Source organism: Oreochromis niloticus, linkage group LG4, assembly GCF_001858045.2.
Source record: "Oreochromis niloticus isolate F11D_XX linkage group LG4, O_niloticus_UMD_NMBU, whole genome shotgun sequence".
In the NCBI taxonomy this organism is placed as follows: domain Eukaryota; kingdom Metazoa; phylum Chordata; class Actinopteri; order Cichliformes; family Cichlidae; genus Oreochromis; species Oreochromis niloticus.
The window spans coordinates 14,245,266-14,262,786 of NC_031969.2; the positions used below are offsets into that span (position 1 = coordinate 14,245,266).

General features: G+C 40.9%; 2 protein-coding genes across 2 annotated transcripts; one reads left to right on the top strand and one right to left on the bottom strand.

Annotated features, from left to right (window-relative positions):
* Positions 1 to 898: 898 nt before the first annotated feature.
* pold1 (polymerase (DNA directed), delta 1, catalytic subunit) lies at positions 899 to 11,848 on the top strand. Its single transcript, XM_025906905.1, is given in 27 exon segments — positions 899 to 1,114; positions 1,992 to 2,187; positions 2,335 to 2,448; positions 2,649 to 2,789; positions 2,993 to 3,118; positions 3,388 to 3,556; positions 3,957 to 4,071; positions 4,202 to 4,331; positions 4,471 to 4,637; positions 4,734 to 4,838; positions 4,998 to 5,138; positions 5,251 to 5,361; positions 5,483 to 5,674; positions 5,752 to 5,841; positions 5,843 to 6,054; positions 6,444 to 6,557; positions 6,696 to 6,843; positions 7,837 to 7,932; positions 8,040 to 8,177; positions 9,928 to 10,103; positions 10,289 to 10,441; positions 10,533 to 10,635; positions 10,726 to 10,858; positions 11,041 to 11,154; positions 11,294 to 11,346; positions 11,464 to 11,561; positions 11,666 to 11,848. Coding segments are annotated over 26 exon segments (3,414 nt in total). The 5' UTR covers positions 899 to 1,114; positions 1,992 to 2,000; the 3' UTR covers positions 11,754 to 11,848.
* A 729-nt stretch (positions 11,849 to 12,577) lies between these two features.
* zgc:55558 lies at positions 12,578 to 16,761 on the bottom strand. Its single transcript, XM_005468329.3, has 5 exons — positions 16,454 to 16,761; positions 16,138 to 16,250; positions 14,901 to 15,079; positions 14,244 to 14,403; positions 12,578 to 14,147 (listed from the first exon to the last, which is right to left on the bottom strand). Exons 2-5 carry the CDS (start codon positions 16,246 to 16,248, stop codon positions 14,034 to 14,036), a joined length of 564 nt encoding a protein of 187 aa, XP_005468386.1. The 5' UTR covers positions 16,249 to 16,250; positions 16,454 to 16,761; the 3' UTR covers positions 12,578 to 14,033.
* Between the last annotated feature and the right edge of the window lie 760 nt (positions 16,762 to 17,521).

The window sequence follows — 17,521 nt, forward strand, 5'->3', positions numbered from 1 at the left end:
AGCCTGTGCTTATGACTATATAAGAAAAATAAAGTAATCATATCCATAAATAGGCATGCATTAACTATCTAATATGTGTATATTTCTTTCTTAAAAATATGGCTTGTATATTGTACATTTTATATATATATATCTTTTTCCCCTATGTTAATACTGCCCATATGTACATAGGACTGCAGAACTGTACCCCCCCCCCAGCATGTTTACACTGAGTAGGAGATGCTCTGTATCTCATTGTACAACTGTAGTGACAATAAAGGCATTCTATTCTATTCTATTCTATAAGCATAAGATAAGATAAGATAAGATAAGATAAGATGGCCTTTATTAGTCCCACAGGTGGGAAATTTGTTTTGTTACAGCAAAAGTGCAAAGTTATGTAGCAGAAATTAGAAAACACTGGAATGCAATAAAATACAATAAAATAAAATAAAATACTATATACAATAGAATAAAATAGAATAGAATAATATATACAATAGAATAAAATAGAAATACAAATACTATATACAACTGAGTAGGAAAATACAAAAACACAACTTTGTCAGAAGAAGCATGCACTGAATAAACAATTAACTAATTACCTAATTACTAATTACTAATTAACTAATTACCGCAGCTTTTGCCAGTTCTAACTTTTGCCAGTTCTAACTCAATTACACTACCTAAATGAACGAAGCATGCCAAATATCTATTTAGCTGTCGATCTAAAAAAACAAAAACAAAAAACAGGAAAGACGGTTAAAAAAAAGAAGCAATTTTCCCTCCCTTACTACTACGTAATATCCGACGTCATTTTGCCGGGAAAGCACGGTCTTTTTCTTGTACTGGGTTTAGTCGAGTCGCGCTCAACTTCCTCTTTTATGCCGTTAGGTTTCCGCCCATTCTGTGACGTAATTGTCCATTGCTTTATTTCTTAGCCTGGTATCTAGACGCAAAATTTCCGCGCGTTCGTCGGTGAAAGTTCACAACTCAAAGAAGGGTGGCGGGAGCTGTTGTCAGTCCTGCTCTGTTGTGAGGAAGTGCCATTGTTAGGCGTTTAGAAGTTAGAAACGCAGAAGCCACTGATAAGTTTTCGTGGCAGATTTCACGGAAGGATTGCTTCTACAACTGGGTAAGATTAGCCCGAGGGCGCGAGACCTGTATGTGTTTATACCCGCGCGCGCTAGCTTACTGCCTTAGCTGTTACAAAGAAAAGAAACGTCCCTGCACCTTGTCATGAGGCTTTACTGCTCCATTATTGAGTGTCATATAATGTAATACCTTCCAGTCAAATGTTACATTTGAAAGTACGCCACTGACACGTGGATGAATTATCACAAATGTAGAGGTAGAGGTGAAGGGGACAGAGACCTGCACTGTTTGGATGTGATGCTAACTGTGTAGTGTGCTGTGTGGAGCTAAAAGGTGTGCAACAGCACTCACAGTAACATGGCAACAGGCTGTGCAGTGGGAAGGTTGTGGATGATTACTACTAGTCCCATGACTAATAAGCACCAGTTTATGTTTCCAACATCCCTGTTTTACTGTGTTTTTGACGGTGTCGAGACTGCATGTGTTCCCTTTTATTCTGTGTTCTGATATCGCTCCTTCTTCTTATTGTAACTCTTTGTACATTCTACCTTTCACTTGTAAATACCCTCCAGTGCAGCTATAATGAATTATTACTGAAAGGATTGCACTAATTTTATCTGTCACTGGCCTTCATATTTACTTGTTATATGCTGTGGCTGACTACAGATCAGGAGTAATATAGACTGAGCAAAGAGCCATACTTACAGGATTTTCCCTGCAGAAACAATTTTGGTTCATTTATGTTTAGAAAATGGTTAGAAGAATATGTTAAATGCCGAGTTTTATGTTAACTAAAACTCATTTTCCTAACTACACTTTGACCACTTGAGCTTGCACATTTAAGTGCTTAAACATATTACAGACTTTTAACCTCCAAGTTTGTTCCATAGATTTTTACCAAGTTTTCTTTAAATCAGCTTGCAGGCATGGATCATAAACGACACAACGGCAGCCGTCTCATGGGTGGTCCATCCCAGGCCAAACGGGGTAAAACGATGGGTGAATGGGAGGACAGTCCTTCGCAGTTTGAAGAGGAGTTGTCCATGTTTGAAGAAGCAGACTTGGATGCAGAGGAGATGGAGGGGCAGGCAGGACACGATGTTATTCCAGTAGGTGAGTATTTAACTGCAAAGCGCACATTCACAGGTGATGTAAATGTTCTCATCACGCAGGAGGAATTTAATGAGTTATTTAGTGACCTGTAGTAAAGCTACAGATCCCTCAAGCATAATAATTTAATTTCTTCTTCCATCCTGTCAGGTGACCTTTTCTCAGCAGACCTAAACCCTCGCTGGCGACGTCCTACTGCCCCCTCACTGGACCCATCATCTGATATTCTGGTGTTCCAGCAGATTGATCTGGACTACTATTTGGGTAATTATCAAATATAATGTTTGTCAAAGCCGCTTTTGCTCTAAATTTGAGTCCCAGAAATATCGACCTGGCCAGCTTGTAGCATCATATGAAAACATCCGAGCTGACTTACAGTTATATCAACCTTTCAGAGCATATTCATTGTTGATCATGAATACTGTGGTGTGTAATTTGGCTTCCAATGGTTTTGTGTCATGCAGGGGAAACGGTAGCGGGCATGCCCGGTCAGTCGCAAGGAAAAGTGCCAATCATTCGGATGTTTGGTGTAACAGACAATGGCAACAGCGTGTGCTGCCATGTTCACGGCTTTGCCCCTTACTTCTATGTTCCTGCTCCAAATGGTGAGTGCTTGTCATCATGTTGACTTTGCATTTATGTGATATACTACATTTCCTCACTATAAATAGCTTTAAAGTAGGTGTTACAGTTGTAACCTCTTCTCTTTGTTCTGAGCTGTCTAATTTCTGCTTTTAGGGAGAAAATAATAAAAATGTAATTCATGCTTTATATCTAATGTTGCCCTCTGTTTGCTTTAATTGAAAAGGGTTCACATCTGCTCACCTGGTGGAATTTCAAAAGGAGCTGAACTCTGCTGTCCTTAAGGACATGCGCTCCAATAAGGACAATATCTCAGTCACAGTGTTGGCTGTGGACATCACCCGCAAAGAGAGTGAGTACAAGTGACGTTTAAAGTTTATTATTAAGTGGAAAAAACAAAAAACCAGAGTCTGTGAAGACAAGCACAAATGCAGATGTGTATTGTGATCAAGGTCTTGAACCTTGTTAGATAGCAACATTCAGTAATACATTAACTTACATTAACTTTTATATTTTATTACTGTGTGTTACAATCTTATACGATTATAAAACAAAATGGTGTTCATTTGAGATGAAAACTTCACTTATCCCTCTATTTGTTTTTTTGTTTCTTTCTCACAGGCATGTATGGTTACCATGGGAAACGCATTATCGATTTCTTGCGGATAACCATGGCGATGCCTCGTCTCATCGCCCCTGCAAAGAGACTGCTGGAACAGGGCTTTAAGTTTTCCCATTTCCCTACCAGCAATTACCAATCCTATGAGGCCAACATAGACTTTGAAATCAGGTGTGTGTGCTTAAGAAAAAGGTAAAAAATAATTTTGAAAACATGGTGGAGAGATGAAAATGACCATTATCTTTTAAATACACAAAAGAAGGCTGTATCTTTTTTGAAAATACCAAACGAAACCCAAGGTTAAACTTATACTCACTGTAGTGTTCTGTTGCTTTAATTTTGCTTACCCTTGTATACAAAAACACTGTTGAAATCTAAGCATTGTTAAAGTGTTCAAAGGAAGCCATTTATTGTAATTAATGAAGTTATTTGGATAAATGTTGTATGTATAAAAATTGCCAGTAAATTTAAAAAAAAATCAAGATTGTCTCTTTAGAGTGTGTGTGTGTGTGTGTGTGTGTGTGTGTGTGTGTGTGTGTGTATATATTCATGCATGTGTATGTGTTGTCAGGTTTATGGTGGACAGCGACGTGGTGGGTTGCTGTTGGATTGAGCTCCCAAAAGGGAAGTACAGAGTGCGTGAAGAGAAGAGCACAGATAACAGCAGTTCTCAGTCCCCAAGCAAGGTGGGTGTACAATCTCTCACGGTGTTACCTTGGTCACTAGTTCACTTTCATGTTCGATCATGCGGTTTTTATGTATTTGCATAGGTAAATGGTGTTTGTGAACTTTGCCACTCTTGTTCTTTCCCTCCAGGCCTCCTTGTGTCAGTATGAGGTGGATGTGGGATGGATGGATCTGATAAGTCACCCTGCAGAGGGAGAGTGGCAGAGGATTGCACCGCTCAGAGTCCTCAGCTTTGACATAGAGTGCGCAGGAAGAAAAGGTGCTTTGTTTACAAAAAAATTCTCTGGAGTTCTTACTCTGCATTAGAATAACTGTTAAAAAGTTATTTAAGCTCATGACCAAGGCTGGTCTAACTTGATGAAAATCAAATGACTCTGGTGTTGCCTCTTTACTTCCAGGAATCTTCCCAGAGCCGGACAAAGATCCTGTGATTCAAATTGCATCTATGGTGCAGCGTCAGGGTGAGACGGAGCCCTTCATTCGCACAGTCTTCACCCTGCAGTCCTGCGCCAGCATCGTTGGCTCTCAGATACTGTGCTTCACACAAGAGACAAAGTTACTGCAGGTATACACGTGTACATTTAAAGCAGTGAAATGCATACATAGTTTGATATGGTTTCCTTTCAAGTCATACTTTTTTGTTTTGTGTCTGTATGAGCAGAGCTGGGCTGAGTTTTTGAGGACTGTGGATCCGGACATTATTACTGGCTACAACATCCAAAACTTTGACTTTCCCTACTTGCTCAACAGGGCAGCTGCTTTGAAGGTTAGATGGAGCTTGATTTATTTTAGGCCACTGACAAGGCCTGAAATATTCTTAAAAGATGAAGGTTGAACATGTATATTGAAGATTTAATGGAAAAACCTAATTGCTCATTCATTCCCGTGTTTATCCACTAGGTGATAAATGTTCTCTTGTTTTCAGGTGAATTATTTTCCGTACTTGGGCCGAGTGCGAGGCATCAAATCAGTTTTGAAAGACTTGAATTTTCAGAGCAAGCAGATGGGCCGCAGAGAAAACAAGACCATTAACATGGAGGGCCGTGTTCAGTTTGACCTGCTCCAGGTCAGTACTTTCTCATTCTGTGCAGGTCAACAAAGACATTATGTGGTACATTTTGTATTTGGGAATGTTGTTAGGGAAAGACTGAGCTTTGAGTTGGTGCCTTTTCTTTCAGGTTCTTCTCAGGGATTATAAGTTGCGCTCATACACACTGAACGCTGTGAGTTTCCACTTTTTGCAAGAGCAGAAGGAGGACGTGCAGCACTCAATCATCACTGATTTGCAGGTAAGATCAAGACAGCCTTGTTGGGGAGTTTTTGGGGCTATTTTTGTGCAATCATCTTTAAAAAAAATCTAATATTAATTTGTTTTTCCCTCATCCTTTTCTCTTTGTTCCTCCGTCACAGAATGGAAATGAGCAGACGCGCCGTCGTTTGGCAGTCTACTGCCTGAAAGACGCCTATCTCCCCCTGCGCCTGCTGCAGAAGCTAATGTGTGTGATTAACTACATGGAGATGGCCAGAGTGACCGGCGTGCCTCTCACGTACCTGCTCTCACGAGGCCAGCAGATCAAAGTGGTCTCTCAGCTGCTGCGACAGGTAACAATCCCGAAGCAAACATGGCTCCTGCATTTGCATACCTGGGATTTGGAAACTGAGTGCGTGTTTATGTTTAGGCCATGAAACAGGATCTGGTAATGCCTGTTGTAAAGACAGAAGGAGGCGAGGACTACACTGGAGCTACTGTCATCGAGCCAGAGAAAGGGTAAATATACCTATGATTGTGTCAGTCCACTGTTGTCCACACGTGTTACATGTGCAGTCTTGTCATGTCATTTTCTACCCTGCTCTCTTCTGTGTAGATATTACAGCCTTCCCATTGCCACATTGGATTTCTCCTCCTTGTATCCGTCCATCATGATGGCTCACAATCTGTGCTACACCACTCTGCTGCAGAAGGGCTCAGTGGATAAACTGGGGTAAGCAATTTTCTTTTTAGGTGGTCCTGTGGTGTAATGGTTTATGCATTCTCCTAACAAGCAAAACTCTGGATTCTGAGATTTGCGTCCCCTCTCAGGACAGCGAACCAGCGTTAAAAATCAGCCAAATAAAACACGCAGACAAACAAGCTTAATTTGTTTTGTCTACTTCTGTTGAAAACTACAAAAATTATATTGAACAGTATTCAAAGGGTGATGTGAAACTGAGAAAGCAATTGAATTTATAGGTAGGCTTCTTTAGCTAGTTTAAGGCCATTGACCAAGTAAGCAAAGACCAGAACAGTTGTGCACGATGTGAATTCACTTTATTCATGCACTGTTTATATTACATTTGAGTGAAAGCTGAGTTATTTAATGATTGTTTTCAGCCTGGCTCCCGAGGACTTCATTAAGACTCCAACAGGCGATCTCTTTGTGAAGAGTTCTCTAAGAAAGGGACTTCTCCCAGAGATCCTGGAAAACCTGCTGTCTGCCCGAAAGAGGTTTGAATTGTTTAAAATAAATCACAGAAACTGTTTGGACTGGAATGACAATTTTCCAAAAGCTGTAGAAGAAGAGTTGAGTTGGAAATGGTTGATCTATGAGTTCACAACCTGTGTGATCCCACCGTCTGTCTGCAGGGCCAAAGCGGAGCTAAAAAAGGAAACCGACCCCTTCAAGAAGCAGGTGCTGGACGGCCGACAGCTGGCCCTCAAAATCAGCGCGAACTCTGTGTATGGCTTCACGGGGGCCCAAGTGGGCAAACTGCCCTGCCTAGAGATCTCACAGGTCAGCGCTTTCGATCGGACGACTGTTTTTGGACTTCAAATGTTCACAATTCAGGATCTGCAAAACTGCATTTGTCAGTCTAAACCAGGTTGCCTTCATTTAACTACTTTGCACAGTACGTTCTATTGTGCACAGATGTAAACAGAAAACATCAGAGATGTAGGGCAAAGATTAGTGTTGGAAAAAAAAAAAAAGACACCACAGAACAGGTGGAGAAAAATGTTACCCTACCCCCCTACAAAAAATACAAAAACAAAGACCTTCTGTAGGTGATAGCTGAACTACAGTGATCTCAGTTTCAGGCTGTTTTGTGAGATCTTTTCCCTAAACTTCAAAACTTCTGACCTGCAGTGTGGCTGAAATGCTAAAGGTTTTTCTGGCATCATTGGTAATTTAGTGATTACCGTAAATCCCGGACTACAGAGCGCACCTGATTAAAAGCCGCATGCCCTAATTGTAGAAAAAAAATTAATTTTCTACTTGTACAGGCCGCACCGGATCTTAAGCCGTATGCGTTTCACTTGTAATATGAGATATTTACACAGAAATATTACACGTGAGGATTTTTAACGTTTAATTTAATCCATAAATTAAAGGTAACATAAACATGGTAACATAAACGTTATGGTAACATACAAAAATACATACTGCAAATGCTTTTTTTTCATCGAACAGCGCCTGTAACACAGCTACCTTTAAGTATACGTACGTATCGGTAACACAAATTACGTTGCTTATGTTTTTTTTACGGAACAGTACACAAACAACAACGTCTCTTAACAACCGGTTAAAAATATAGACCGTATATATTCTACTTATCATTTTGATTGGTCTACTGTTACCAGGCAAAATGTTTTTGGCCGCATGAAAAAAAATATGCATTAGCCGCACGTCAGTATAAGCCGCAGTGTTCACAGTGTGGGAAAAAAGTAGCGGCTTATGACCCGAAAACTACGGTAAATGTATTGAAATATTGCATTTTGTCTCATCCAGAGTGTCACCGGTTTTGGAAGACAGATGATTGAGCAAACCAAGCAGCTGGTGGAGTCTAAGTACACACTTTCCAATGGCTACCAGGCTGACGCCAAGGTGAGCCCAGTTATGAACCAATCTCTTATTCCTTGATGATCTGATGTATCAAAAACACTTGACACGTTATATATTTTGTTTTTTCATTTTTATTTTGTCCTGTTCAGGTAATTTATGGAGACACGGACTCTGTCATGGTAAAGCTTGGAGTTGCAACAGTAAAAGAGGCCATGGATATCGGGAGAGAGGCGGCCGAGTGGGTATCATCCCATTTTACACCACCCATCAAACTGGAGTTTGAGAAGGTACCGTTTCAGTCCAGAAATTTCTTCTCCGACTTCTCTACATGTATACTGCTCAAAACACTTGATCTCGATATTTTTGTCCTGTTAGGACAAATAAGCCGTTGTGAAACGGTTTCAGCTGTTTTGGTGCAAATGAAAGTGACAACTGGTGCATGCCAAAGGCGACAACAAGACAGCCCCCAAAAAGAGAAGCGGTTTTTCCAGGTGGTGGTCACGGTCTCTCCTCTTTCCTTCTGACTGGTTTTACAGTCTGTTACACAAAGTGCACATAAAAGATTCTAAGCCCAACAGCAGCACTGTCATCTGCCCCTGGTCATGGGGGGGCCCCTGCCCCTGTGACCTTTGCATATAGCCCAGTGGCGTGCAGCTTGAGTGTTATTTGCCGGGGAATGACAGAACTGGCAGATCCATAAACTGCTGAAGTTGATTCAGCAACATTTGTAGTATGAAGAACAACTTCATTCTTTGACCAATGTGTTTTGGCCTGTAGACTTCATCAGGATCATCAAAAATACATCGCAGACAGCACTTCAAAATAGCATGTAGAAAAACTGATCATATACATTACATCTGGTACGCATGTCCACCAGTTCACTCAAATGCATGATTGTGTGGAAAGATTTCTTTTGACTGAGGGGAAAAAAATTAAATACCTATTTTTGCAAATAGAATACCACAACATGCGTTTTCTAACTGGACAGACTTGCATCCCTGAAGTTGAAATAATTTTGCATTATGCTGTGATGATTAAGTGTTCCCCTTATTTAAGCAGCCTGTTATGAGTCTGGTTAAACGCTGATTTGAACTTCAGTGTGACTGTATGGCAGAAACATGTGGCTGTGAGGCGGGACTTATAGTTTTCAAACCTTTAAAAATGTGATGCAAATGGATTAAGATGGGGTGATCTGAAGATCTTAAAAATGTTCAAAAAGCACCGACTTATTACCTGAAAAACGGACTCTGCAAGATATAAAAAGTCCTGAACAGTTTTGCAGCCTGCTGTTGTCAGTGAAGTTAAACTAGAGCCTCAGGTCCTCAGAGAGGGCTGCTGGCTAATGCTACGTCGCATATGGATTAGGCTACAGCCTGAGAGCAGGAACTGGGGCAATAATACTATTTAACTCCAACAGGGGGCGCTTATACTATGGCTTTATTTAATGATGCAGGTCTATGCTATGAATATAATTGGCCACATAAAAATAAAAACAAAAACTGCACAGTTCACTTTCATTTATAGTCACACTGTGTGTGTGTGCGTGTTTGTGTGGGTGGGTGGTTTAATAATAATGATGTGTTAATAGTTTCACTGATGGAGGCGAAAGTTAAATTGTTGTGATTGAAAATTAGTTTGCCTTGAGTGTTTGGTTAATTTGGAATGTCCTTCATCGTTTTACCTTTGCAGTGGTGCATATCAGATAATTAGAAAGATGATTAGATGGATTGTTTTATGCAAACTTTTTTTGTATTTTTTTTTTTTTTTTATTGTAACCAAGCAGTACAAGCCAGCAAGTAATTTCCCGTATTTACCAGATTCATGCTGTTCAGCACAGTTCAGGAATGTGGGTCATGTTTCAGTTCAGCTGTCCAATGTGTGGCCTTTTGCTTTCTGTATGTGTCACTGTCTTCCTCTATCCTGAGTCCTATTGAAGGTCTAAAGGTGACCTGGGTTTGCAGTCTGGTCCTCTTAGCTCAGACCCGATGCTTTCAGAGAGTTGTTGTATTAATTATGTCTTTATTAATATTTCACCAGGTGTACTACCCGTATCTGCTGATCAATAAGAAGCGCTACGCAGGCCTGTATTTCTCCTCCAGTGCAAGCACGCATGACAAAATGGACTGCAAAGGAATTGAGACCGTCCGCAGAGACAACTGCCCTCTGGTGGCTAACCTCATCAACACCTGTCTGCAGAAAATCCTCATTGACAGGTAAAGGCATACGCTTGCTGCACTCAGTTTATTTTGTGGAGTCCAGAAATAAGTCATGACTTCTAAACTTTGGACTTAATTTGCTCAGCTCTGTCTTTGACAATCTGGTTAATTATGAACCATGAATTATGAGATGTTGACATGGCTTAAAAACAACAACCAGAGCTATTGTGATGTTTCTTCAGGGATCCCCAGGGGGCCGTGGAACACGCCAAAGAGGTGATCTCAGACCTGCTCTGCAATCGCATCGACATCAGCCAACTGGTCATCACCAAGGAGCTAACGCGCACTGCCCAGGAGTACGCTGGCAAGCAGGCGCATGTGGAGCTAGCAGAGAGGTCTGATTGGCTGATTGCTAGATACTGAGGTGTCTTACTTCAAATAAGATGTCAGAGAAAAAATATTTAAGCCTTTAAATCCGATTTATAGGATGAGGAAAAGAGATGCAGGTAGCGCCCCCAACCTGGGAGACCGAGTCCCGTATGTCATCATCAAGGCTGCGAAGGGAGCAGCGGCATACATGAAGTCAGAGGTGTGTATGGCCTGTTGATGTTTCATCTGTTCCCTCCTTAGTGGACACTTCAGCTTTGATAATGATCTCCATTCCACATTGTCCATTCAGGACCCCATCTACGTGCTGGAGAACAACATTCCCATTGACACACAATACTACCTGGAGCAGCAGCTGTCCAAACCTCTGCTGAGAATATTTGAGCCCATCCTGGGAGAGAGCAAAGCAGAGAGCATCCTGCTCAGTAAGTCAGCACACCTGAGCAAATATTTTAACATTTATGAAAACTACAAGTTTAAAAAAGTTAACTGAAATAAAAGTAAGAACTAGACTTTCCAAAAACGGTTATTGTGAACATAAACGTAAGAAGTGTGATGTGCTACTGTAAATCTTATCGTTGCTCTTGAATTTGGTGGTGTGTTTCAGAGGGCGACCACACACGCTGTAAAACTGTGTTAACCTCAAAGGTTGGAGGCCTCATGGCGTTTGCTCAGAAGAGAAGCACCTGTATTGGCTGCAAAGCTGTGCTCAAGACAGACGGTATGTGTGTGTGTGTGTGTGTGTGTGAGTGTGTGTGTGTGTGTGTGTGTGTGTGTGTAATTTCCACCTTCTTTACTTCAGCTGGTGTTTTGAAAAATGACAAAGCTGGAAGTTTAACATGTAATGTGCATCTTTGCAGCGGCCGTGTGTGATTTCTGCAAGAAGAAAGAGTCTGAGCTGTACCAAAAAGAGGTAAAAGTGGCAGAGCAGAATAGCTCCGCTCGATCAGATTGTCGGGGGATAAAAACCAAACCAATAAAATTTAGGTCTGTCTTAGTGCATTGCTAATGAGCACATTATCAACCACAGATCTTTCACCTGAATACACTGGAGGAGCGTTTCTCTCGCCTGTGGACTCAGTGTCAACGCTGTCAAGGCTCACTCCATGAAGATGTGCTGTGCACCAGGTGTGTATATGAATAACATTATGATCATTTTCATGATAACGAGCAACGGCTGATTGGTTTGCAGCAGAATTACAATAACGCTGTACCCGCTGTCTCCTCTGCAGCCGGGATTGTCCGATCTTCTACATGAGGAAAAAGGTTCAGAAAGACCTGGACGACCAGAGCAAGCTGGTGTCTCGTTTCGGATGGTGAGGGAGACGCTAGTATGCTGCAATCGCTCATGTGCCTAATTTCAGACGACCTCTATTTTCTGTCTTTTGTATAAAAAAAAAAAAAGAAAAAGAAAAAAAAGAAATGCTTATATATCTATTTTCTGTTTTTTCTAATATGAATAAATGACAATAAGTAGTGTTTTGTAAAATAAAATCAAAGAAAGAAATAGTGGTTTTTATTCACTGAACATTTAAAAGGGAATCTCTGTAGAAGTGATGAATCAACACACGTCAACAGCATCACGTCTACAGTTTCTGAATGACCCTGTTCAGCTGTACATGCTGGCATACCCGAGTCTTTGACATCAAAGTGTGTAATTTCACAGAAATGAAAAGGGGAACTTGATTACCTTCAGCACTTTGTCTCAGTCAAACCTCAAACCACAGCCCTTCCTCCCCACTGATTTTGCACTTCAGAAGAAAAACGCGTAAATATAGCTGCAAGCGGCAACGGGAGTGCAAAGGAGGTCAGGGGAAACCACTGCTACAACTTTATGTTCAAAGAACGACCGAAAGCACCGATAGGTAAAATAATTTTTTTACTGTTTTCTTTTCCTTTTTTGAGAGCTGACACAATGTTTGGTCAAAAACCAGTCTGATAACTTCTGTGAGGCTTGGTCTGAAGATCACCTGTGGAAGTGCACGTGACGCTTTTTCAAGGCCGGGCTGTAAGAAAAACTCTTAAAAGTTGGAAATTTACATCATAAGCTGCATCCCAATTCAGGGACATGCACCTGTTGCACAGAAGTGTTTCCCTCTCAAAAGCCTGCAAGTAAAAATTATATAAACAAAACAGACACCATGGAAAAGCTGAAGACGTTTACTCGTTTCTTACAGCAGAGCGCATTACAGATTTACAAAGTCTTACTCAGTTAACCTCCTTGATCATATAATAATCATATATGCATTAGGCATTCAGACCCCTCTGGTTAAGACAATTAAAAAAGTAAAAATCCTACATGGATGGATTGACTTGTTAGCAGGATGCAACTCCCCTGAAGTTAGTTCACTGAACACTGATGTAGTTTTTAGTAAATACATAGATGCTGGTTTTTAAATTGTGGGATGTTTGTAGTAACAGAAAACAGAAAAATGATTATATAAATGTATATAAATTTAACAATCCATTAATTACAGTGCTCTATTGAATATCCTTAACATCCAGCATCAAGTATGACCACACCTCACGACTGATACTGTGCCCAACATGTTTTGTGTAGGACCACAGGGTTGTTTTGACAAACTATGTGCTGTGGTAGAGTTTGGTGCCACATAAACAGTGTTTGGACACAGTAACGAACCCCCGACGACACTAGGACCGGCACAAAAACTGCGTTAAAAGTGGACTTTGGAGTCAAGTGTGACAGTTCACACCAATAACGGCCTTAACCTCAAGTTTGGATGGTAGAAAAAACTAGCAGAGGAATCAGATCATCTGATTTTTCTCTGTTATAAATCAGCGTCTGATACGACGCTGTATTCCTGAGTAGCTTTTAAAGTGGCACTAATCCTAAAATCTGCATTAACCACACAACAGGAAGTGACTAAAGTGCACCTGGGAGTTTGAAACACAGTTTTGAGGTTTGTTAACGGGATAATCCTACACAACAACATTTTTGTTGTAGAAAAAAATTAATTCAAAAGTAAATAATGCTGATGTGTTTCAAGCCCCAGAGACTGCACCAACCTATATGTATTTAAAAACATGCACACAAGGGGAAGGATTTGACTAACTACGTATCCATGGTAAAGTGGTCTCACAGGAAAAAAAAATAAAACAAAAAAACCTCCAAACTCTCCAGCTCATTTAAACAGTTTCCTCATGAAGTCAAACACTAACCATTCAGCAAATTTTATAAAAAAAAAAAAAGTGGAAATGTGCTGAGCACTACAATAACAAATGGAAATGTGACAGCGTAAAGTGCAGTGATGCATTACCGTGAACTCCTGACATCTAAACAGTCAACAGAAGCTAAAAATGACTCACTAACCTCCAGTAAAACCATATTTTAAAAAGTACTCTTGCCCAAATGCTGCTAAATTGACACTGCACATGAATGTATGAATAACAAACCTTGTGAATACACACCATAACTGGAAACTTTCACACCAATAAAAATATATATGTTTTTTCTTTCCCTGCATGTCTACGTCCTTGTGTGGAGGTGTGTGCGATGTCTCCAAGGTGCAGGGGCAGGTGTGGGGGTGAGGGGAGGATGACACAAGTGCTGTAAGTGATGCTGGCTCTCTGTGTGGTTTGCTATAGTATCATGCAACGTCTCTGAGTGTTCTTCTTGCTCTTCTTGTTGCTGCGGTTGGTCTCCTTGTATCTTCTGATCTCCCGTACTAGAGAATAGAAAGCTTCCTCCACACCCTGCAAAACAGAGAAGAAGCCGATTCGACGTTTTAAGAGGTTTTATTCAGGAACACAAGAATGGATTGATGAATGCTGTCGATAGGTTACCGTTACCTGTCTGGTTTTGGCGGAGGTCTCTACGAACGGCACGCCGTAGCTCCTCGCCAGCTCCTGTGCCTGCTGCGTCTTCACTGTGCGGGTGCTGAGGTCGCTCTTGTTCCCCACGAGCACCATGGGGACGCTGTCGCTGTCCTTCACCCTATTGATCTGCTCTCTGAGGAGAACACACGCGACAGAGCACGTTGTAAACACTGATCTATCAGTTCAGACTGACAATAATATTCAGCAGGCCAGACTGAAGGCCTGTGGTTTTTTTAGTTTTATCATTTGCAGACAGAATAATTTAGTTGGTGTTGCAACACTTGCTGAGTTCTGTGTGTGTTACACTTTTATCTGTGGGTTCCCTGTTTGCAACGTTTTATATTTACGAGTCAAAACATATTTGGATCAGTTACGAAATCTACAAATGACCCCACAAAAATTGCAGACACGCTCAGTTTATCTGCAGATATTTGGTAGACGACTGAGTGCAGTTCTCGCTAAACAGGAAATAGCCTTTGAGTGCCTAAATATGCACAGTTAAGACAGCTATGCGCAGCTGTCTTAAATCTCTGTGTAACTAAAATAAGGAATTAGTCCTACTTGGAGACCACTGTTTGAATTCTTTGTCCAGCTGTCTGTGCTGACGTGAACCCACAAGACTTCCTGTACCTGTAAAGGTGAACGTCCTCAAAGGACTTGCTGTTGTTGATGGCAAACACACAGAGGAAGCCCTCTCCCGTCCTCATATACTGGTCCCTCATGGCGCTGTACTCCTCCTGGCCTGCAGTGTCCAGGATGTCCAGCAGACATGTCTCTCCATCAATCACCACCTGCTTTCTGTACGAGTCCTGCAAGACAGCACGAGTTAGGCCGGATTGCATCATCCTGAGTCTCACGCTGCTGCATCATGTAGCAACAAGATCTTGGTGATTAGGTGGTTTTGAAATGAATGTGCCCAAGTGTGAATATTTTATAAGCAATTATGAAATCCCACCGTTTACTGGCACGAAGGCAGCACATTTATTTGCCCAGGATAATTTAGAACGTGACAGTTATTTGCAGGTAAGATGATTATATTTTTATCAAATATTGCCATCTTTAACTAGAAGGTTATCCTGAGGGCATGAGCTCTGCCAAGGCAGAAGGTCTGTTTAACAATTTTAAATTAAAGTGGTCTGGATTTGCACAGAAATTTAACGGATATTTGCTCATCCGTTACTCCACCTCTTCACCTTGGTGTTTCATGCACAGTCTTGCTGACAAAGCTGCACCTCCAGTTCAACTCTTGCCTTGGCAGAGGACTACAGTGTTAGAAGGTTTTGGGCAGGTTTTAACACGTTTTCTGGCCTGACTCTGACAGCAGCAGTCCACGTGGTGACGTACACCATTTGCAGACACAAAATATATAAAGACTGTGAATCTCTTAACAGAAAAACATGAAATTAAATGGTGTTAAAATCAGCTCAGTGTCAAACAAAAACACTTTGAAAGATTTGTTATGTGGTCGTGCAGCAGGAACAGTAATTCTGTGATGTAACTGCACTACTGTAAAACTACAATCTACATTAATCTGATTCTTTTTAATATGCAATTGCGATACTTAAAAGAAATGCTCTTTCTGAGGTCATAAACCGGGATTTTACTTGGGTTGGACACTCAGTTTCATGCACAAACATTTGCCAGAAATGAGAAGAATTTATTAAATAAACACGGGATCCTTGTAACTGCTCCAAGCGGCAACTCTTCTAACAACACCGGGACAACACCGGGACATATAAACCATTAAAACCGGACTAACTCTAAAATAAAATCCTGATTAATAACACATCTGTAGCACTAATGAGCAGTACAGAGGCTGGTTACGCGCCAGATTAGACCGTGTACTTTGCGTCTGCTGGTCACTTACCTCGATAGTTGGATCGTATTCATCCACAAAGTGGTTCTGGATGAGCTGGATGGTGAGAGCGCTCTTGCCCACACCTCCTGCCCCGACCACCACAAGTTTGTACTCGGTCATACCTGCAGAGGATGAAGCCAACAGGTGAACATGAAGAGATCTAACCATTTGCCCCTCTTCCTCACTGAGCTGACATGGCGAAGAAGACACTGACTGACCCAGATTTATCCGCAGACGTTTAAAGTCTTTTTTTTTTTTTTTTTTTTTGCCAAAGTAGAGTCGACCGAAATGATTACCAAATGGAGACATAAGCTGCTTGGCTTACCTTTGTAAAAGAAGTTATAACGGCGTAAAATGAAAACGGACTTTTGGACTAGATAAATGAGATTAGCTCGCTACATAACGTTAGCCTGATTTCCTTGTTTAAGACACTTGTAGAACCACTTCAGGATGTGTCCAGAACTTTCTTTTCTGACCCACGCGTCCAAAAAATATTAAAGTAAAACTGTTGAGCTATTAGTAAAAATCAGAATTTATGTTATTAAATAATTTAACTCCCAGATTCGTTCGAGTTCCTACTTATTCTTCATTGTCGTTCATTGGAAGTACAGCGTTTTTTCTTTACGTTAATCCCCGGGTGAAGCAGCCAATGAGAGCACAGCACGAAGACGGACATCTTAACTGTCCAATCACAGCAGGGAACTGGTTCATGACCTCGCCCAGAGTTGCTGCGGTCCAATTATAAAAAGGTAGGGCTTAAAACGGGCGTGGCATTTAAAAGGCAAGCTTCCTCCTCTCACATACTCGACTTGTCGACTTCAGCGGAAAGAAATGCTCACTAAGAGAACTAAATGTAATTTGGATTCCGAACAATACGATGTTATACGTCCTAAAAACAACATTGAAGCAAACAGCAGCTTTGTGAATGCTTTGCGTATCGTGACTTCAGTTAATTTTCTTTTCAAAGTGCTTACGGGAAGTGTTACGATATTTAACTCGACACTATACAGTACATGTGTGTTCATCGCCCCCTTGTGGCCAAATTGAGGAACTGCAACACCAAATTAGTTAATGCACAGTAACTATGTAATTATTAATACAGCAATTATTATATTAATAAAAACCGTTACTTAAAACCATAGTTAAAAAGAACAACAAAAATAAAATAAAATAATAGTAATATAGGAATATTATTTTTATGTCTCCCAAATGATATTTGGACGTCTCAGACCTGTTGCAGTTCAACTGGATAAAAACTTTTAATTTTAGGTTTATAGAGAGAGTTACAGACAGACATGAACTGCACGGCCCACTCAACAAATCATCTAAAATAGTGAAGTGGGATAGAGACATATATTCTTTTACTTGCCTTTAAAGCGCTTCTCGCAATACC